Source organism: Neophocaena asiaeorientalis, unplaced genomic scaffold (genome assembly GCF_003031525.2).
Source record: "Neophocaena asiaeorientalis asiaeorientalis breed wild unplaced genomic scaffold, Neophocaena_asiaeorientalis_V1.1 scaffold19, whole genome shotgun sequence".
NCBI classification, from domain to species: Eukaryota; Metazoa; Chordata; class Mammalia; order Artiodactyla; family Phocoenidae; genus Neophocaena; species Neophocaena asiaeorientalis.
In genome coordinates, this window is record NW_020173388.1 from 7,631,355 (window position 1) to 7,655,012 (window position 23,658).

General features: G+C 35.7%; 1 protein-coding gene across 4 annotated transcripts; it reads right to left on the reverse strand.

Moving 5' to 3' along the window:
• Positions 1–261: 261 nt before the first annotated feature.
• On the reverse strand, positions 262–23,484 carry OCIAD1 (OCIA domain containing 1). Of its 4 annotated transcripts, none has more exons than XM_024746675.1 (9): positions 23,434–23,484; positions 21,876–21,938; positions 21,375–21,455; positions 16,924–16,977; positions 10,434–10,481; positions 8,714–8,849; positions 7,653–7,828; positions 3,475–3,627; positions 262–782 (listed from the first exon to the last, which is right to left on the reverse strand). In XM_024746675.1, the coding sequence occupies exons 2-9, from the start codon at positions 21,931–21,933 to the stop codon at positions 745–747; spliced, it is 744 nt and encodes a 247-aa protein (XP_024602443.1). In that variant the 5' UTR covers positions 21,934–21,938; positions 23,434–23,484; the 3' UTR covers positions 262–744. The 4 variants fall into 4 exon arrangements, with proteins under 4 accessions (XP_024602443.1, XP_024602442.1, XP_024602445.1 ...); XM_024746674.1 differs by having other exon boundaries at positions 23,259–23,451; XM_024746677.1 differs by lacking the exon at positions 23,434–23,484 and adding an exon at positions 23,097–23,201.
• Between the last annotated feature and the right edge of the window lie 174 nt (positions 23,485–23,658).

Here is a 23,658-nt window from a genome sequence, read left to right on the forward strand (position 1 = left end):
TCTTCCATTCACCTGAACCAGAAATGTTAGGTTAATAATGAAGAAAGTATACCAAATTTTTATTCCCCTGGAATTTGCAAATTTTTCAAACATTGCTTTTTTAAGGCGTTGAGCTATTCACTGTATTCTGCTTTATTTACCTGAGTCACATTCATCATATCATCATTAAATATTCAGATGACTATTTCCTATCCCTACAAAACACCATTTACTTATAATTGTACTTAAATAAGACTGCAAACAATAAAACCATAAAAGCAATGAAGATGCATGTTCCTTTATATTTTATTTACCATAAAGAGAATACAGCAAACACTGGAGTAAGGCTTTTTAATAATTTCTGATGTAAAGTTTAACACTTAAAATTATGTTTGCTCCCCCCCCACAATTTAACATGCAGATTTCATTTATTTCCAGATACAGTGATTCGAGAGCATTACACTCTCGGGATAGTTTTATAACAGAGCATCCTTGTCCTGTTAATACAATTTCACAAACTGGGTACAATCATGGTATACTACCATCATTCAAAGAGTTCCCCCAAATGAATATATTCACACAATATGAACATTAAAATGTAAGTTTTTAAGACATCACCTTCATAAGCCAAACCACAAAAACCCAGGTTCTAGTTTTAAATGTGTTTATGAAGACTGCTGCTGAGCTCAAAGCATGCAGATGTTCTGACCACCTAGATGAAGCTGGACATTGAAACTCCTTCAGTAGGTCCAATGATGCAATTTTTCACTCATCCCAAGTATCTCCATATTTGTTTACTTTGACTAGGAAAAAAGCACAAATAATTGATGATTCCAAATAGTAATAAGTAAAAGGCACTATTTTATGTTTGCTATTATTATGATTTAAAGTTATGTTTCTCTCTGATTTGAATAAATGCACATGAGAGTCAAACTGTAATTATAAAAGGGGGCTGGCTAGACTTTTGTGAACTGGAGGTTAGACATAAATTCTAATGCACTGTATCAAGACCTTTACATAAGTATTAAATCTGCATAACAACCTTATAAAGAAAACACAATCCCCATTCTAAGGAAAACAGATTAGTAACTTGCCCAAGGTACAAGCTTAATCAAACAGGTAGAACCGAAGTTTGGACACAGTTATGTTTAGGTCCAAAGCCTGGGCACCTTTACAACTTTACCGCCTAAGTGAGTGTGGTATGCATTATAGCACATACAAAAAAGTTACCAGCAAATGAAAAGTAACAGCAATGATAAACGTTTGAATGTTGTTCTTCACAAAAATATAGTAATAGAAATGGTCAGATTTGATTAATTTAATCTCTCCCAGGAGCTGAAATACCAGTACAAGAAGGAAATGCTCTCCAATATTCTTGCATTTTATAAGAAATTATATTTTCAAACATGTTTTTCTGTCTTTTCTACTCTTTTACTTTTAGCCTCTCTTCTACACAGCCTTCACCTGTGAATTATACCTCTTCAGAAGTATTCATAACAATGTAAAGAAGCAGTTATCAAAATATAACTAGGGACCCCTTCCCCAAGACTCTTTCAGTAAGTCTATGAAGTCAAAAGTATTTCGTTATTATACCAAGACGTTATATAAACTTTCCCCTCATATTCTGCCTTTTCCCCTTGCTTTCCTTCCCTCATGTGTATAAGGCAGAGCTTCTGGCAGAATTCTCATGAAGCTACATGATGTGTAGTGACATCACTGCTCTGACAGCTAATTGAAATGTGCTTAGGTATTTAAAATTTCTGCCATAATTTCTAATTAGGTAAATACCAATAAATATAATCCACATAAACTGAAAACTTTTAAGTGACACTTTCTGACATAGTGAATCTACATTGTACTGTCAAATTTCTGTCTAGATTCTAAAACAGAACATCCTAGAAAATCACAGTGTTTCATAACTGTTTTTTCTTTAAATTATATAAAGTGCCAAAAAAAAAAAATCAACTTTCTTTTTACAAAGAAAAAAATTCTTTCACTTTACTGTGTCACAGAACAGAACTTTAAGACTGTTCACAACCAAAACCACAAATGTCCAAATTCAACAAATGCCACACATCTACAATATTCCCTTTTCTTAGTCTTGACATACAGTAGAAATGGTTACAAAAATGAGAAAATTAACTGCCTGCCCTCATGGAGCTTACAGTCTAAATCCTCAAATTAATTAGCAGAACAGAGTACTGGTAAGTCTTTACATATTACAGAGTAATGACCACTGAATGCATAAGGTTTACATTATTTTTTTTTTTTTTGCGGTACACAGGCCTCACTGTTGTGGCCTCTCCCACTGCGGAGCACAGGCTCCGGATGCGCAGGCCCAGCAGCCATGGCTCACAGGCCCAGCCGCTCTGCGGCATGTGGGATCTTCCCGGACTGGGGCACGAACCCGTGTCCCCTGCATCGGCAGGCGGACTCTCAACCACTGCACCACCAGGGAAGCCCTACGTTAAATTTTTTATGACAAACATTAACAAATATTATTGATTACAAATCTATTTTAAAGGTGTAAAAAACAACAACATGACAGAGGTGGATCACTGTTATAAAACAGATTTCTAAATGAAACAACTACTAACAATTAGAAATAAAACTGGCTCTAAAGGAACGATCATAATAAAAAATACTAAGGATTTTAATTTATTTTTGCATCCTCTGTGGCATACTGACTCTCAAGAAGGTACCAGGGACCTTTTCTCTCCTTTGATTTTTAAAGTAGTAAATAGAAAACCTTTAAACAATGACACATCTTCTAAAATTCCTCAAGAAAGACATCATAAAATTCTATATTGAAACAGCTTCAAACCCCTATTCAAAATGACCTCTTCTGTTAGCGGTAAATTTTTGGTATCAGAAAATTTACTTTGGGTAATGCACAGCTGTTCAAAAAGGACTTAAAAGAAACTGTCATTTAAAAAATCTGTATATATTAATTAATTATAGAGTAAAAGTACTGTTAAAAAAAGTCAAACTCATTTTTTGGAAATGCCCTAAAAGCTGGTTTGTAAGGCATATAACTCTATCTTGACTTCACAGGTATTATATAAGAAAATCATTTTATTACTCAATCAGGACTCTGTGGTTCTGCCACAAGTGGCATTACAGCCACTAGGTCACCAGGTCTGGTTTTATGCAATAGATGCATCATTTGAAAAATGATATCAGTTCCCAGGGTGGCTTCTCATAAGGGAAAATAGTCAAATGTTTGTATAATTTCTACACTGTATTACAAAACTAGTCTTACCGTCTTAAGTTATACTACTATTTGGACTTCATTATTTTCTAACACAAAATGGCCTTTGGAACACTTGAAAAAAGGAAGACCTAATAACTGGTAAGTAGCTATTCTCTAAAAAAAATGTTATTTTGGTTAATTGCTTGAGGCATTAAATCACACGTTAGTATAATTAAAGTTTTTAACTAATGCTGCAGTTTCCAATCCTAAAGCGTAAAGTGATTCAGACTAGACTATCATACCTTCTTTTTTTGGCATTCTTTCCTGCATAGGCCTGACTGAGGGGTCAGTCTTATGTGTTAAAGTAACTTCATATGACTCTCTGTTCTTATTCCTTAATTCCTCATATGTTATATTTTTTCTTTTAGGACTTTCTTCAATGTAGGGATCAGGTCCTAAAACAACAAACAGTTAATAAATGGTGATAAAAGGATGTGAATAAATCCAAAAGCAGCTAAATTTTACAAATATGCTCCTTACCTACAAAAAAAATAAAGTAAAACAAAGGATCAAATTATTACCAGCATTCCAAAGGTACTGTATTTTCCCCAAGGTAATTATAAAACTGAAATCTACTTCCTCTTATACTTTGAAGCTGTTATTTCTAAAATTTAAAATATAAAAAAAAATTTAAAACTAACCATGGCCAGAAGAAGAATGGATATAATATAAACCAGCACAATTCACTCATTAAAATGTCAGTGTTCTAAACTGGGAAGTTATTCATACAGCTTATAAAAGTAAAGAGAAATACTTTCTACTAGTGACAACTGAACAAAACTTGACATAGTATAGATTTTATTTAGTAATATTTCCATAGTTAAATGTTCCTGTATCCAGAGTCCATATATACAAACAACTCCAGTTATTAAAAAGATATTTACCTTACCCTCTTTATATTTAAATAAAAACACTTGAAAATAGCTATTGAAAATATTACATAGCCTTTAATCAGAGTATACATCATTTTCATATTCAGGTCTAATGGATGCAATACTGAGGCAGAAAAAAGTGGCAACTTTTACCTGGAGAACCAGCATTTATTCTTTCTCTCTCCCAAAGAAAATCAAAGTATGATTATGTATTATCAAAGAGCCAAACACTGATATAAAAATAAGGAAATGGTTATTCTTAATACTGGTTGACAGGACCAAATATTGAACATAGTTTATAAAATAGACAGTTAGCAAGGAAGGCCATATAAACATTTTTAAAGAAATTAACTAATGCTAACATAACATTCAGTGAACTACTTAACTTACAAAATCTTAACAGACCACTCCAAAAGTAATATTTTTCAGAGGTTTTTAATGAGACAGAAATTGTGCCTATAATTCTAATAATATAACCATATGAATTTTTTGTAAGTGGTACTATTGTGCAACTCAATGGTAAGATCCCAGTGAATAATCACAGTTTTCAAAGCAACATAACTATACACTGAATGCATTCAACTACAATCTTTTACTACAAAATGTACTTGCACTGATACAAAGCACAGAGGATTTAAATTTCTAATTAGTTCTTATATGGCATGGTTGAAAACCGTATTTTTCTTGCTAAAAAAGAAAAGTATTAAAACTGTATACCAGGTTTAAAAGCACTTTGCATTTCATTAGTAATAAGTAATTATTTAACTCATTTCCCTTCACCATATGTGATATTTTTTAAATTCTGAAGGGAATAGTATATACTAGATTAGTAGTGAGGAATTCTAAGTTCTAATTCCCACTCTGCCGACATTTAGCCTGCGTCCTTGGGCAAATCACTAAACTTCTTTGAGTCTTGGTTTTCTCAATTGTGAAATATGGAAGTTTGAACTAGATGATCTATCAATAAAGTTCCTTCCAGGTCTAATACTTTTCCTTACCAAAAAGAAAAATATTTCATTGTTCTGAAATTCTGTGACAAATAATGAAAACATAAATTAGATAGAAGATTAGGGAGAATTTTTTCCACTTATAAAAGCCAAATGAAAATATCTTGCATTGTGTAGGGAGCATGATTTATTGTAAAGAGCTGGAAGGAACAGGAAAATGTAAAAAAGTGTTGATTTAAATCTAACTGTAACACACTACCTACAGTAAGTCTCATAGCAACTATGAAAGAATGCTTTCTGCTTTGAAAGATTAATAACTCTTTCAATTCCTGGTAAGAGAAAGCAGAGGACAAACAGGACAAACAAAAAACGAGGATGTCCTGGTTAAGGGAGGACTGCAGCTGGGACAAAGCAAAGGAGGCCACTGTGGGCCCATGTGGGGAACTAAGAGTGGCAATCTTGAGTTAAACAAGGGGGGTCAGAGTAGCAGAGCATGGATGGATGGATGGCTGCAGTGGAGGACTTAAAATATATTAGAATTTGGGCCTTGCTGTAGTCTGTGGGCAGATACCAAAGGCCTTTTTGTCTGTTTTCATTTGACAAAGAAATTATGTAATGTGGAACGTAATTTTCTAATGCAAATGCAAGGAAGGATGCAAGACATAGCAAGGAAAGAGTTGGTGCGTGGCTAGAATAGAAGTAGAATGGATTTGAACTTGGGAGACTGGGGAAACGGGAGATGCAGTGAGGGACAAGGAGAGCTGACTCTGGAGATAAAATAATGTCTTTAACCATTCTTCCTAAGCTGCCTACCTCCTTCCCTTTCTGAATAATCAGATGTCTTTGTTTCCAACCATTCAGGAAAAAAAAAAAGTTAGTTGAGGATTAAGAGACTATCAACAACTTTCATCCACTTAAGAATCTCTTTAATTATCTTAACTTCCATTCTCTCCTGTCTCTTCAGTTAATACCCGGCTCACCAACCTGGACTCTTGCTCTAAAAGCAGCACTGTCCAATACAATTTTCTATGATGATGAGAATATTCTATATCTGCACAGTCCAACACAGTAGCCATTAGCACATACGGCTACTGAGCAATTGAAATGCTGCCAAAGCAACTGAGGAACTGATGAATTTTCAATTTGATTTAATTTTAATTAAACAGCCTCATATAGCTAATGGCTACTTTATACCCTGACCTACCTAGAACGCTTCCCACATCATTTGGAACCTTACTTGACCTATAACCAATGCCTCTCTTTCCACTATATCCCCTCCCTCCTTTTAACCTACATATAGAATCAAATCTCTCCTGTCTTCAACAAAAGAAACGAAGACCCAAATGTTCCTTTAACCTTGTTTATTCCCCATAGTTACTGGCTGATTGTACTTATTTCAAAGCACACGTTTTCAAATACTCTATGAGGTCGACAATTCCTTCTCCAAACCCTCAGAGTCAGAAATACTTCAAAATTCAGAGTTTCTCAGATTTTAGAAAAACATTACCATATATATCCCTCATTACTTAATGTCCACTGAAGTAGCAATGAATAAGCAAACACAGTATTTCTACAACAAAATCTAGAAAAAAATTGTACTAAGATAAACATTATCAATAGAGTTATAACAGTTTAGGTCAGGGCTTAAAATGAGTTCAGGTCAGATTTTTATCACTAATTTAATTATTTAAAAACCTGTTTTTTTAAAAAGCATTTTGGATTTTAGGATTTTAGGTAAGGAACTGTAAACTTGTATTTTCTGTTTTTAATTCATCTTTCACTGCAAATTAGACTGAAGAAAGCAAGCAAGGAAGGAAGCAAGAAAGCAAGCAAGCTAGCAAACATTTGTTGAGAGCCTACTACTTTCCAGGCATTACTTCTGATTTCTATATTTCATCTCACTCCCAAAGTTCTTTAAGGGTATTATCATCTCCATTCAAGAGATCAACAAACGGCAGGGATCACAAATTACAAGTTACTTGCCTAGAGTTACAATAGCTAGCAAATGTCAGTAATTCATATCCAAGCCTTAATCCAAAGGTTTCACTTAACATTATGTGATCTTCAAAACTAGTATTTACACAAACTTCACAAAGCACTTTCACATGGATTTTCTCACTTGACAACAGTTCTGTAAAGCAGGTAATTATTATTTTTCTCATATTACCAAGAAGCTAAAGTGGCCTTTAAGACCACACTACCAAGTGTGTAACATTTTTAAACCCTCTCTGTGGCACAGTTTATCATTTCTTCTTTGCTATTTCACTAAACACGGTTAGTATTTTCAATTAATGGAACATATTAATAATTTATCCTTATATTTCTGTATGTTCTAGCAGACAAAGAGTTTCTCAGGGCAAAGAACTAGGTCTTATTCATCTTTATTTCCATACCTAGCAGAGTGCCTGATACCTATTAGACCTCAAAAAGTGTTGAATGAAGGGAGAATGAATTCAAATGAACAACAGAGCAAACAAACATGCTGAGTTTAGGCTGATGGTGGAACATATAGGTGATATCCAGCAGAAAAGGTCGTCAAATAAAGTTTATACATACGTTGGACCATAAAATGCTGAAATTCATTTCAAGAGAAGTTTCTACCTTGGGCAATATGATCAGTAATACCAGTGGGAGTAGATTCATTCATAGAAGCACTGAATGGAATTGGCTCATAACGAGGAAGCACCTCTTTTTCTATGTTGTCTGCTTCTGGGGATGTCACAAAAGATGAATGACCACTCACGTTTGAGTCATATTTTGGCTTCTGAGAATAGTACCTGTAAAAGAAAATCATACTGTATAAAAAACACGGGTTAATGTCTATACCTTATTTAAAGAAGTGTGTTAAGGTATGAGAACTAGTCATTTTCTAAAGGAATCATATAATTTTAACATAGTTATTTAAAACAGTAAAGTCTGTTTCTGCCACAAAAACATTAAAAATATCTTCTGATCCACTTAAACAACTTAAAAATTGACACTCTTACTATAGAGAAGAGAAAATATATATCCAATTTTCTAATTATTAGGCTTTAGACATCATTGTAATGTGTTTAAAGTTCTTGGAAAGAAAAAGTACTTCAGATCAGAAAATATGTCCATTTCCCACATTAATTGGGAAGTTACTTCCACAGGTAGCAGTCCATATAAACACTATTTTGCTGAAGTAGATGTAAGTAATACTTTCATGGGACTTATGCTGCTTGCCATTTATGATAGGACAATCTACCAAATCTACTTAACTACCTTATTATTTATTTACCTACCTATCAAGACAGACAGATTCATTTATCTATACTTACACAATTTCCCTACAATTGTAAACAACAGAAGGATTACAAAACTGAAATCTGTTAAGAGATGGGATTGATAATATTTGGGAATTCAAAAAAAAAAAAGTCAAATATAGTAACCAAACGTGTTTGACAAATTAAAATCTCTCATTCTGGGACATGAACTCCCAGTAGAATGCAACTCTATACTTAAAAGTAAACAAATCTTGTTCTACTTTTGAAAACAAAATTAGCTTTAGCTTGCAGCAAAATGACAAGTTTCAAATGTTCCTTCAGTTAGGCCATGTTTCATGCCCCCAATTACGGCAATATCTAGTTATAATTTTTTATCTAAAATGAAAAACCTTTAATAAGATCTGAATGGCCTACCCAGTTGGTGAAGATCGTCGTGTCTGTCCTGATCGTAAGGCTTCTCCAAGAGGGGAATTCTCAAGATTCTTGAACTTCTCTTGGCAAGTTTTCACATAGGAAAGCTTTCCAGCAAAGTATCCCATGATGCAAGCAACTTTTAGTAAAAATAAACAAAAAGTGTAACTCAATATGCCTCTTTAGACAAAAACCTTTTCTAAAAGAACATTTTAAAAAATGTGGTTCTTGGGCTTCCCTGGTGGTGCAGTGGTTGACAATCTGCCTGCCAATGCAGAGGCCACGGGTTCGAGCCCTGGTCTGGGAGGATCCCACATGCCATAGAGCAACTAGGCCCGTGCACCACAACTACTGAGCCTGCGCGTCTGGAGCCTGTGCTCCGCAACAAGAGAGGCCATAATAGTGAGAAGCCCGTGCACCACGATGAAGAGTGGGCCCCACTTGCCGCAACTAGAGAAAGCCCTCGCACAAAAACGAAGACCCAACACAGCCAAAAATAAATAAATAAATAAAAATTTAAAAAAATATATGGTTCTAAATATGTCTTTGGTGTGGAAAAACTGGGATTTCCTGAAATAATGGTAAAAGTACCATATTAAATCACATTCAGAGTTCACAAAACGATTCGGTAGATATAATTCACTTTCACAAAATAAGTTAAAATAAAGCTGCTGTAAGATAAATTCTGCTTTACTAATTACTTTATTAATACAGATAGGAAAAATGTGGTAACAGTATAATGGAATGAAGAATCAAAACAATACAGTTCTAGCCTGGTCACAAGGATTTAGGCCATTTCATTCCTTATAAAATGGGAATCACACCATTTGCCCAGCTAATTTCATAAGATTATTTTTTAAATCAGGTGCAACAAATGCCTTAAAATAATATATTATGAAGTGTACCTAAATATGGCTATTGTTGCATCTTTATTTAATAGAGACTACCCTGGAAAGATTCATAGAAAGCCTCAGGTACTCTTTTTCAGGGCAATTTAGAATCTCTTCTATCAACCATATTATAAAATGTAAAGAAGCTATGCTTATAAATGTAAGTTATGTTTATTTACTGATTGTAAATAGAAGAGGTTTTTAAAAATTATGCTTAATTTTAAAATACACTTTATTTTGATTAACCAGAATAGCTGGACAACTTTCTTTCCTCACAGACCAAGAGAACTTACTTTCAAATTTTATATCTTTAATTATATAATTTAAATTACTATACCTTTAATATAATAAAAATATAATTATTTAACAAAATAATTTAAAATAGTTCTATTGCATTATAAAAAGAGAAAAAAAAGCCTCTTTCAAGTAGCTCATGATTTTTAATGCTGTCAATAAAATGCCCAAGTAGTCCATTTGATGAAAAGCTTAAACAAAATGATTTGTTATACTCCAATAAAGATGTAAAAAAAAAAAAAAAAACAAATAAAAGAATGCTTGATACCAAAAAAAATGATTTGTCAAAACAAATAACCAGGGGCTTCCCTGGTGGCACAGTGGTTGAGAGTCCGCCTGCCGATGCAGGGGACATGGGTTCGTGCCCTGGTCTGGGAGGTTCCCATATACCGCGGAGAGGCTGGGCCAGTGAGCCATGGCCGCTGGGCCTGCCCGTCCGGAAACCAAATAACTGTTATTAGTAACACAAAACATTTGATAAAAGCTAGTTATTTTACTTAGGTAGAAAAGCTAAGAGAACTAGTATTGTTCATACTTACATATAAGTTTAGGGATGGAACCATATTTGGGATGACTTGAAAGGATTCCTAAAGATAAAACAGTAAATATTTCTGAGTAACACTGTTCCATTTACATAATTAAGATGTTTTATCTTTTACTGAGGTAAAAGAAAAGCTCTATGCCAAGTTTATGCTAAGAGTATATAAGAGAATGGCACAGAAATTATGGTAAAAAATACAAAGAAACTACTTCTGCTAGTCATTATCTGGTCTTTCATAATGTGAGACAAAAGTAGCAATAAGTTTAGCAGTGCAGTATAAAGTAAGATGTATCTATTTCTCAGCAGCTTTGAGCGACCCACAAAGATACAAGGAAAGATCAGTGCAGATGATCTTTAAACATCTGATAACATTAGCTCTTTCCATAACACCAAAGAAAGCTGAAGCTATTTAAAAGAGAATTCAACATCAAGAGAAATATGAAGAAATCAAAAGACTAATCTATTAGAATAGGTGAATTTAGCAAGATCACTTGATACAAGGTCAACATACAAAATAAAATAAAAACAAAAATGAAAAAATCCACTATATACCAGGAACAAACAAAGCCCCCAATATTTTAAAAACTACAATTTATTATATCACCAAAAAACATCAAAGCCCCAGGAACAAATCTAATGAAAAACATGAAAGATCTTGAAAACTACAAAATTTACTGAGAGAAATGAAAGCTAAGTAAATGGAGAAACACACCATGTTCATGAACTGAAAGATTAAATATTGTAAAGATGGTAATTCTCCACAAACTCACCTATAAATTCAATGCAATCCCAATTAAAATCAAAGTAAGTGTTTCCCCAAACTGAAAAGCTTATTATAAAATTCATGTGGAAACACAAAGGGTCAAGAAAACCCAAGGCAATATTGAAGAACATAACGGAGAACTGACTACCACCAGATACCAATATCTATGATAAAACTATAGTAATTAAGGCAGTGTGTTATAAGTACAAGAACAGATAAACTAATCAAAATCAGAAGAGTCTAGAAACAGACCCACACACACAGTCACTTGATTTATGACAGAGGTAACATTGCACTGCAGTGAACAAAAATTAGTCTTCAAAATATAGTGCTGGGTCAACCACATATCTGTATGAGGGAAATATGTATCAAAAAACTACACTATCAATCAATATACAAAAGGATGGATAAACTGCTATGACATATTCACACAGCAGAAAACTATATGCAATGAGAATATATAATTTACAACTACATGCAACAATGTGGATGAATCCAGTGATGTACTGGTAAACCAGCTCTCCAAATAAAAGGCCCTGATTTGTAATGTTAGTCGATTTCTGTGATGAAATACCTGCCCCATGACCAATTTCAAGCTAGCAATGGTTTAAAAATTGGCTTGCCAAGTTCCTGAAATTTTAATAATCAGCTCTCTGGAGCTGGTATAAGCCAGTTTTAGCATACTACTGGATGAATCTCACCATGTTGAAAGAAGGTACACAAAAGATTGTCATCATGTATATATAATTTTATGATTTAATTTTATATAAAAATAGACAACAGATTTATGCTGTTACCCTCAGTTCCTTCATTGTATAAATGAACGGAGATGATGAGAAGAAAAGGGAGGATGGTAACAATATCTACATTTATACAAAAAAGTCATTCCTTTATTCTGTCACCAAATAGCTACAGACCACTTACAACACACAGGCACTACACCCTAGGAAGTAGGAATATAACAGTAAACAAGACACTCTCTTTACCCTCAGAGTTTACAGTCTAGAGAGTGAAGGAAGACAAAAAGAATATGGTGTGATGGTTGCTATTCATCCACTCAAATACAGACATTAAGTCGAAGATATTGCAGGTTGAGTCCCAGAACCACTGCAATAAAGCAAATATTACAATACAGCAAATCACATAAATTTTTGGGTTTCCCAGTGCATATAAAATTTACGTTTACACTATACTATTTAATGTGCAATAGCATTGTCTCTAAAACAATGTACATACCTTAATTAAAAAATACTTTGCGTTTATAAACGCTAACCATCATCTAAGCCTTCAACAAGCTGTAATCTTTTTGCAATAGTAACATCAAAGGTCACTGATTACAGATCACCACGACAAATATAATGAAAAAGTTTGAAATGTTGCAAGAATTACCAAAATGTGACACAGAAGTGAACAGATGCTCTTGGAAAAATGGTGTCGATAAGACTTGTTCAATGAAGGTTGTCACAAACCTTCAATTTGTAAAAAAAAACAGTTATCTGTGAAGCTCAATAAAATGAGGTATTCCTGTATTTGAGTGTCTACTAGGGGCACTATGCCCTGTCAGGTGCCAGAGACAGCCCATATTCTAAAGGGAAGTAGCAAGAATGGAGGCAAATACATTTATTGAAGCTAATGTAATACTCTTGGCAACAAATGGTTGCATTAACTACAACGGGAGTGCAGATGGAGACAGTTTACAGAAATATTTAAGAGCTATACTAGAGAATGGACATTCGTTGGACAAAGCAGGTAAAGGATAGAAATGAAAAATAATGTCTCAGTTTCCTGGATGGAGAGTATTGCCATTCAGACATAGGGAAAAATGGAGGAATTAATTTGTGGAGAAGTGAATTCAGTTTGGGATTGAACTTGAGTTCAATCTGAGGAGCCTGTAGGAGGGCCATCCATGTGGAGATATGCAGAGTATGATTCTGGAGCAGATTATCTAGGTTAGAGATAATGATGGGGATTTAGAGCAATAAATGGTCACCAAAGCCCATATTATTGCTGGATACTATATAGACTAAAAACTCAAAGGCAAAGTAAAACTCTGAAGAACAACACAAGTGAAGGAAGAAAACCCAGACTACAATGTAAGTACCAAGAGGTCATGGGTTTTTGTCTTTTAGTGCTATATACCAAAAACAGTGTATAGTGATTATCAGACACTCAAAAAACATATGAAAAAAATGGAGAAGTTGCCTGAGACAGGAGAAAAACCAGAAGAATGTGCTGTAATGGAAGCCATGGGAAGAGAACATTTTAAGGATTGGTTAAAGTTGTATAATGGTCAAGAACAAAAACTATCCATTGAATTTAAGCAACAAAGAGGTTGTACTGGTAAGAGTTTTAGTACATGTCAGACTATATGCACAATCTATGACACAGACTGCAGTGGGCTGAAAGAAATAAAAAGTGAAGTGCTCAGGACTTCCCTGGTGGCACAGTGGTTAAGAATCTGCCTGCCAATGCAGGGGACGTGGGTTCAATCCCTAGTCCGGGGATATCCCACATGCCTCGGAGCAACTGAGGCCATGTGTCACACTGAGCCTGCACTCTAAAGCCCGCAAGCCCTAGAGCCCGTGCTCCGCAACGAGAAGCCACTGCAATGAGAAGCCCGCGCACCGCAACGAAGAGTAGCCCCCGCTCGCCGCAACTAGAGAAAGCCCGCACGCGGCAACGAAGACCCAACACAGCCAAAAATAAATAAATAAAATAAATAAATTTTTAAAAAAAGTGAAGTGCTCATTCATGAAGTCTGGCTTCAAATGCAGGAGCAACTGTAAAGGGATATAAAAGAAAGTTTTTCTTTTTTATGTTGTCAAGTTAGAAATGACCTGAGCATGTTTAAATGTTTTGACAGAAAAGGAATGAGTAGAGTGGGAATAGCTAAGACTATGTAGAGTATGACCCTGTGGATAAAATCATACACAAAATGTTAGGCGTTTTGATTAAATGCAAATTGTTTTGGTGGATTCTGAACTCCTTTTCTAAAGTCTCTCTCAATTTTTTTTTTTTTTGAGATTGACTTCTTAATTAAAACACCTCACCCCCCCAAAAGACAAGAACCCAGTACAGTTTCAACAATACTAAAAGCCCTTAATTCTGGGAGATAGTTACATGAGTGACATATGACTCAATATTCTTTTCTGTGTTTTTTACTCAAAGTATCAACACCCCAACAACAAAACAACCCTGACAAAAATATAAAGGTAACATGTGACACGCTGTATAGAAAATGTTATTCCACACATCAGGTTAAGTCATTTTCAACAATTTATCCTTTCCAAAAAATGGATTATAAATTCCACTGAAAGGCTCCAGGCTCAGTCACTATGAACAATTACAGAGAAAGATGTTTATCACTGTTGTTGTTCATGGCATGACTTTTGCAAATGAAATCAGAGGCACAGATCACCATTGATGTCAAGTCAAATAATCACCAGATGGTGACTAGGAGTCCAAGAGGATTTTGGCTGTTGACAGAATAATCTGTCACCTCAGTACTAGGTCCTGATATTTTCAGGAGGATTCATGTGAAGCAGTTATACTCCAATAAAGATGTACTTAAAAAAAAAAAAGATGTGTGTGTAACTAGAAAAAGGGAATTTCTCTGGATTGGTTATGTGTATAACTAGCTACATGTAGGAGCAAGGCATTCCCAAGCTAGGGAAAAAACCCAGCAATGGTATGATTTTATTGTTGAAGATATAAGATCTAAGTGAGTAGGTACAATCTGACCCTTCCAATTTTTACTGCTTCTGCCTTACCTTCAAGCTGTCCAAAGTCTCCTACTCTATGTAATCCCCAAAGTTCCAAAATTTTCTCTTCTTTGTAACCTTTTCAAAATTACCATTTCTCCTGGTTCTACCTTAGCTATACGTTTTCATTCCTCCCTGCGTGACTTTGCCACTCTAGCCATGTCAGTCTCCTGACTGCCCACCCAAATAGTCATGCTTATTCTTCTGATAACCAGGTCCCTCCTTCCTGAGATATTCTTCCATCTCTTTTAATCTAAATCCTGCCCATCTTCAAAACCCACTTCTTTCAAGAAATTTTCCTTCATTACAGTACCTCTGCAGAGATCTTCTTTGAAAACTTACAGCTCTTGGAGTCTCTACCGCAAAACTTAGAAGCTTATTAAATATTTAAATTATATTCTCCATTTGCTTCAACATTGTATTCACATTGTTTCCTCACATGAACCACTAGCAGCTCTTAATTTCTTTTGTATAATCCACCCCCGCCCCCAGGTCTAGCTCCAATCATTAATGACTGACAAGACTTAAGATAAATAAAATGGGCAGTACAATAACAGACACTATAATTTCTCCAGTCCTAAGTTTTTCCTTAAAAGTAATGTGACTAGGGACTCCCCTGGTGGCACAGTGGTTAAGAATCCGCCTGCCAATGCAGGGGACACAGGTTCGAGCCCTGGTCCGGGAAGATCCCACATGCTGTGGAGCAACTAAGCCCGTGTGCCACAACTACTGAGCCCACGCGTCGAGAGCCCATGTTCTGCAACAAAAGAAGCCACAGCAACGAGAGGCCCGCACACCACAACGAAGAGTAGCCCCCGCTCGCCGCAGCTAGAGAAAGCCGCATGCAGCAACAAAGACCCGACGCAGTCAAAAAAATTAAAAAAAAAAAAGTAATCTTTTTTTTAAAAGAACTTTTTTAAAAAAAAGTAATAAAATGTCTGTTTTACACTATAGAAACAATTCTAGTCTATAAAACAAGTTAGTCCTAAAAGACAAATAAGAGTATATTACAAATAAGAGTATATATCTTGATTTGTTTGCCTTTTTAAAATTCCTGTCATGGTAGCACATTGTAATGAGGTTCTTTGGGAATTCTCCAAACAAAAACAAAATTTTACCTCAAAAAATCCTTCCATTTCCCTCCAAAACTACTTTTTCTCAACTAGTTGTGTCAATACTACTAAGTACTTCATACTGCTAATATGAAAAGGCTAAAACTTCCTATCTTAGTAACATTTTAGGAGGAGCTAGTTAATTTAAAGAACAGTTTTCTAGAATATGTAAAGGCCATCCTAAGGTAACCATCCTTTTCTGGAATACCTTCTAATTCCCATAAATTTGTAACTTATTTATTACAAAATAAATGTAATGAATATTTCTACTGCTTACACTACTAAATTTAAAGATGTAGAGACTGATACATTTAATACCTAAACTCAACTTCACTATTTAAACCAATAGAATTTTGGACAAGGACGGACCCTCACTCCCCCCATTATTATAAGACAAAGCTGGTTGAGGGAGCTACGGAACTCCTAGTCTTTAAACTGGTACACAAGAATCAGCTGGAGCTCTAACTCAAAGACTCTGATTCAATAGGTTGGAGATGGGGCCCATGAATCTGCATTTCTTATAAGCTCCTAGGTGATAAGTTGTATGGATGGTCTACCTAGACCAGGTTTGTCTCTCTGCCTTCCTGTAAACTACCACTGGCTTTTAGTTACTTTCTTGCTTATAGTGTTAATGTTGCTACAGTGCTACAGTTAATGGACATCAAATCCTCAAATTTGATATGTGAGTCTGGGTTCATGGAGACAACTCTTCTGATGTTGTAGTAATTTTTTAGTCATAATTTTTAATATGATACATTACCATATGTCCTTTATCTAAAGATCAGGAAAATAACACATAAAAACACGATGGTATCCAAAGTGCTAAACAAATTCAAAGTTTAAAATATTTACCTTTACTAATCAATCCTTGAGTAATCAACATACTTGTTGCAGCCAAAGGTACAGCTATAAGGGGAAAAAAAATTTGTCAACACCAACAAAAGGAAAGATTTTGTCTGAGTTCATTAGGATAGATAAATGTATATCAGTAAAACCAGTTATGAAGTTATGTTGCAAAATTAAGATCTTTAAGAGATTTCTCCACTTTTCAAAGCTGTACTGTATATACTCAGGAAAATATAAAACATATTTTAAATTTAAGAAAATATGACAAATTATTAAACAGTATAATTTAAGAGCCACCCAGGTTTAGGATCTAAAAAAGCCATTCACTAATACCATCAATTAAAACAACATAGAAATAGTGACCAAAAGTTACTTCCGGAGTTAACAGGGGAAAGAATTAATGATGAGGGAAGCAAGAGGCATATTACAAACTGCTAAATTCCATGTACCATGCTAAGTGCTTTCGGTACATTATCATTAATTTTTACCACATCTCTATAAAATAGGTATTATTATTATTACTATTTACTATTATTACAGATAAGGAAACTGAAGCTTAGAGATGTTAAGTAATTTGCTCAAGGCCACACAGCCACTTCAATGACAGATTCCAGATTCCAAAGAATTATGTCTGATACTAGATCTCAAGTTTTATTACACTGAGTGAACCGATACACAAGACATATTATTTGCCCAAAATCATATGGTGATTGGGGCAAGAATTAGAAAGCATATATTTTAAATACTAATGCTCTTTCTCCTAAACCAGTGAAATCTGTGAAACTAAATGAAAATATGACATACATATGCATATTAACCCAGAGTGAAAAATCCAAAGCTCTCATCATAATCTCAAAGGGGCTCATAATTTAAGAAATCAGTCTTCTATACCCACAGTGCCCAAGAGAATTTTCTCTGACGATGAGTGCAGTCTATATCTGTGTTTTCCAGTCAGGTAGTGTGCAGGAAAGATTTAATGTAACAGCTCTAAAACTGCTTTCCTTACAAACACCTGCTTTCAAGGTTGGTCCTTAGCTTATATTTGGGAGCTTAACTGGTAAACTGATATAAATCTTTACCTGAATGACAAGTGGCTCACTCTGCCCAAACTGCTTGTACAAGTACAGTTCATACTGAACACTTCCTTTCCTTCTGGAAGTCTGGAATTTTGTTACCTGCTAGGCCGAGGGTGCCCATGTGGCGAGACCCCGATAAAAACCGTGGGTGCCGAGTCTCTAATGAGAACCCTTGGTAGGTAACACTTCACATGTGTTACTACAACATGCAACTGGAGAAATTCAGCACGTTCTTTCTGTATGACACTACTGGGAGAGGACTCTTAGAAGCTTGTGCCTGGTCTCCTCTGGATTTCACCCAGACTCCTTTCCCTTTGCTGATTTTCCTTTGTATCCCTTCTGCTGTAAATTGTATTAAACTGAAATAGCTACATGTGGCTGCCACACTGGAGAGTGCAGTTTCAGACTAGGGGTTGGGAAATGCCCTGTAAAGAGCCACGTGGTAAATATTTTAGGTTTTGTCGGCCACACAGTCTTTGTCCCAACTACTCATTTTAAAGCAAAAGCACTGAGACAATCCATAAACAAATGAACACAGCTGTGTTCCAATAAAACTTTACTTATGGATGCAAAAATAGGAATTTCACATGTAATGAAATCTTCTTTTGATTTTTTTCAATATTTAAAAATGTAAAAACCATTCTTAGCTCATAGCCATACACAAACAGATTTGGCCCTTGGGCCGTAGTTTGCTCATCCCTGGTCTAGACTGTACCTGGGCAATTTAAGAACCAAAATCATTAAGCATTTGAATTATTAATATTCACGATTAAAATCCATAACTCGAGAACAGGGCATTAGTTTTGCCATCAGACACAATTTGCAGAAGCCCTAAGGTTTAAATCCTTGCTGTATTACATACTAACAGATTTTACCTTTGCTAGAAGAATGATCTAATGTTAGTTGGTTAAAATACCTTCATATACTATTAATTAAGGTTTTTCAAAGGATAATCTTTTAAAATTATAGCATCAGTACAATTTGCAATCATTTTTCTCCTTCAGCCTGGTTCAAGGACTGCAACATGAAGAACTGAAGAATCATATAAAGGTAAAAGGCAATGAGTTCGTTGGCCATCTCTACAATGGACAATATTTTCCCCATTTCGCTTCTTAGGTCAAGATGGCACAATGCAAAGAGTAATAGTCTGGTTAAGGAGATTCAAGTACTAGTTCTGCCATTCACCACTATGTCTTTGCATAAATCTCTTAACTTCATGTTATAAAGGGTAATGGATTAGAACTAAGGTCTCTTTCCAACTCATATATTCTGTCACAGAAAAAGAGAATGGTAAAATTCAAAGAGACTTCAGAGATTATCTAGTCTTCATCCTAATCAGTAAATTGATATCCAGAAAAAACAAGTCACTTGCTCAAAGCAACACAGATGGTTAGTTTGTGGTAGAGCTTAGATCAAAATCCAAGTCTTCTAACTCCCAAGTCAGTGGCCTTTTCCACTCTACAATGACTCCCATTCCAGAGTCTATTAAATAATGTTTCTTTAGGCAAATTAATAACACTGCTGACCAAATGCTACTATATATTATGACCATGGCCCCACTCATATCCAACACAAGGACCCCTAAAATTCCTTTAACTCTTCTCTTACACTAGCAAAACGCTTCTCTAAACTCCTAATTGTTTTCAATTGAAACTTTTACTCCATTAATCACAAAAGCACTAACATCCATTTAATAGCTTAACACTTATAATAATTTAAATTGAATTAATTAATCCCATGAGACAGGTTAATATTATCCCCATTTAACAGATAAGGAAACTGAGGCATACAGACATCAAGAACTTCTCCAAAATCTCACAGCTAATATGTGATGGAGCTATAATTTGAATCCAGAGAGTCAGGCCTCAGAGTCTATGTGCCCTTATAAGTCACTACACTGTCTCATTCGGAAACCAGTAGTACACATGTATGAAATATTCACAAAATAAAAGATGCATGAAACAAATATGAATTCATACACCTTCTCAGCAATTCCAGAGGTGGAGAACTACTGTTACATACAATACACATTTAACTAAGCCTTTTATGTAGATTCATTCATTATCTTTATGTTTGGGCAGATACAACTAAACTAGTTGTACTCCTTTTCATCCTTCTAACCCATTCTGCACACTGCTAACTAATGTTCCTTTAAAAATTTACATACGATCCCCTTGGCCTAAGAACCTACAATATATAATGAATCAAACTTTTAACTCCTTGCTATTATGTTTATTTTCTACCCCCAACAAAAGAGCTCTGCTCCAATCCGTTCAGCCTCAAGGCTCTAGTAGAGATCAAGTTATTGTAGACTGCCTTTGCTAACTATCCCTTTCATCTAAATGCTCCTCCACCATTCTTCATTTGCCTGAAGTCCTATTAGTTGTTAAGTCTCATTTGTTTAATAAAGGCTTTTTTTAGCTAAATCAATTCCAATTAATTTATCTCTTTTTAAAATTCCTATTGCTGCTATGCACTTAATCTTTCTCAGTGTTTCATGAGTTAGCTTTGTCTCAACTACATCATCAAACTACTTTAGGACAAAGACTTCCAAGCACAGTAGCTTACACACTGTATGCATAAATACCAGGTGACTGATCCTTGTCACCCCCTCCATCCTGCTTTTTTGTTAGAATTACCTTCTTACCTGAAAGGACTGCAGTGACCTCATGAAGCAACAACAGGGTTCTATTCAAAAGGAAAATTATGTTTTGTGTTGCTTTCAACATTCTTTGTATTTAAAAAATAAAATCCTCATGTATATGGTCTCTAGTTAGAAATCAAGAGCTGGTAGTGTAATACCATTTCACAACGATAAAACAGAAACTAACCAGTTTTTATCGTATAATGGTTAAAAGTTTAAGAGTTAAAATCATAAGCCTGTTTCAGACAGACCTGGCTTCAAGTCCAGACACCACTGCTTACCAGCTGTGGAACACTAGATAACTCCTTTAACATCTCTAAACCTCAATTTCTTCATCTGTAAAGTGAGGGTAATCAACCTTATTGGGTTATTTTTATATAACCCATGTATACTCAGTAAATGCTATTACTATTACCAACAAAAATACTTCAAGGTCTTGGAAACAGTTCTAGAAATTATTACTTTAAGATGCACACAATTCTGATCATTTCATGATATATGCAAATGTCAAACCACTACATAGTACACTTGAAACTAACATATTATCATGTATCAACCACAATTCAATTAAAAAATTTTAAACAAAGAAATAAAACGTGTTCAACTCTATTTCCTTAATCAAACCCTTTTACCAATAATCACACTAATGCCAAAAGTCTGCCCATTTTTTCTATGTGAAATCATTATAATTTCAGGTACTAAAGGTCAAATTTTGTTGATTAGAAAATTTAACTTACATCTGAACCAGAAGCTTTCATCACTGCATTCTGCAAAGACTCTTCTTTCTTCCTCTGTTGGAATGTAATCAGCCCCTATGTCTTTTCACCAAGGAAAATTGGCAAACATTAAAACACCCATGGAAAAACTAAGTCTAAAAATACCATAGTCTAAACGTTAACAAAATATACCATTTTTTTAAATGAAGAAATGGAATAAGTGCCTTGTAAACTTTTAACAAATTTTGACTTCAAACATAAAATTAGTGCTACTGTTCTACTGGCTATGTAGTCAGGACTGCCTACAAAATGCACTGGGTCCAGTGCAAAATCAAAATTTGGGACCCTCTGTTCAAATTATTAAGAATTTAAAGATGCCACAGTAGATCATTAATGGGTCCCTGTATAACTGCACAAGACACACACCCTTGAAGCCAGCCCCGTGGCTACCGTTATTCAAGGCAGTGAAAATTTCTCTACATAAAAAGTGCTTCTAATTGTAAATACTTAATTGATAGTTACGGGGAATTGGTCTTGGAACTTCTGCATTCGGCTCTCCAAAATCAGCCCTTCCATTCATCTTTCCTGCATGGAAAACATTTCTTGTTAAGTATTAGAAACGACTGAGATTGGCCAAAGTAAATCAAGGTATAGCATCGTAAAATTACTAGTCTACGTGGCAACCAATCAACAAATATTTACTAAGTACTTCTACATCTGAAGTACTTATAAAGCTGCCTAAATAAAAAAGTCACAAACCTATTAACTATTTTAGAACTAGTCACTAGGTCCTGTAACTGAAAAAGATGCCTTGTAAGTATTTATCAACTGATTATATCAAGTTAAGATACCAAAAGATTACCAATTTCTTAAAAAGACACATATTTCCTCTGGAGGCTGGTTTATTTCACATTATCCTATATTTGGATTCTCTCAGAAATATACGCCCAATGATTAGGATAATTCTCCAAATAGAGGAAGAAAAATCCCAAGTCTTTTCTGGGCTTCCATTTTTAAAAATGAAATAATCATCAGGAAACCCCCTCTACAAAGCAGTACTACAAAAAAATGAAATAACAAAGACGTCATATCGTTCTCCCTGTGGTGGGAAGCTAACAGCACATTCTATATAGCCTCTAAACTTTCCTCCCTCCCCAAACAGACACCTAGAAAAATATATAAGATATAAAAAATGCATAGCATTTCAAGAACATACACTTTATCATTATTTTTAACCCATGCGTCCGACCTTAAGAGACCAATAGATTAGACAGCTACGCATTTTACAGAATGTTCACACAGGATCGTGTTTACTCCCATCTTAAAAACAATGTAAATGAAAACAGGAAACGTCATACGCGATGAGAATAGCAACTGCGGCCCTTCCACAATTCACTTATTCAATAACTCATCACTGAGGGCCTACTACATGCCAATCCCTTCGCTAAGAAACAAGATCAGAAAGGGCAAATGAATTCATGGATGGAGACTGCTTAATAAACTACTTATACCCTAAAACAAACGTAAAAGAAAACAATGGAAACCTCTTACTTCTCCCAACAGAGAGACTGCTAGGGTTGACAAGACCCCTTCACACAACATCATTTTAATCTCCTAATCCCAAAGAAAAAAACCGCATTAAGAGATCGTCGATTCCTGCACCCCATCCCCCGCAACACCTACGCACATCCGTCACCATGAATTTCTCCCATCCACACCCCCTAGACACGCTCCCTCACCAACCCTGGTCACAGGCACCCAGGAGCCCGAGACCCAGAGGATTGCGATCGGCCCACCCTAGCAGGAAAGAAAATGGCGGAAGGTGCAGGGGAGCGGCTGCCCGCGCAGAGGTGGTGAGTGGGTAGGTGGGGGACGGAACGGGGCTTTCTGCGTCACCTCACCCACCTCCCGACGACAGCGGCGGGCCACAGCGCGGCGAGCCCGGACGACCAGGGGCCAAAGGCCCAGAGGAGACCCGAGAGGGGTCGGTGGGGGGAGGAAAAGGGGTGCAGGAAACGCACAGGACCGCAGCGGAGTTGGGGGTGGGGAGCGGTCAACAACGCGACCGCCTAGAACTCACCCAGATACGGGCTCAAAATGACCGCGACCCGGAAGCACTGGCGACCTACGGAAGGAAATGACGTCAAGACCTCCTTGCGGAGTCTAAAGGCGAACAGCTTCGGAATATCTCCGTAGAGCTGCGTTAATCTTCGCCGTCCTCTTCGGTTTGTTCCTCCACCCTTCCCCGCTCCCGGCGGCGCTCACGGGCTGCACTGCGGCTACGCGTTCGCCCACTGCGGACCCG

What these genes read in the sequence shown, in the direction of transcription:
- OCIAD1 (XM_024746675.1), bottom strand. Translation starts at nt 21,933, where the DNA reads ATGAATGGAAGGGCTGATTTTGGAGAGCCGAATGCAGAAGTTCCAAGA. An exon ending in TTCCATCCCTAAACTTATAT is followed by an intron (nt 8,850 to 10,433) that starts GTAAGTATGAAC and finishes TTTTACTAAAAG; the next exon opens with TTGCTTGCATCATGGGATAC. An exon ending in CGACGATCTTCACCAACTGG is followed by an intron (nt 7,829 to 8,713) that starts GTAGGCCATTCA and finishes TTTCTTTTACAG; the next exon opens with GTACTATTCTCAGAAGCCAA.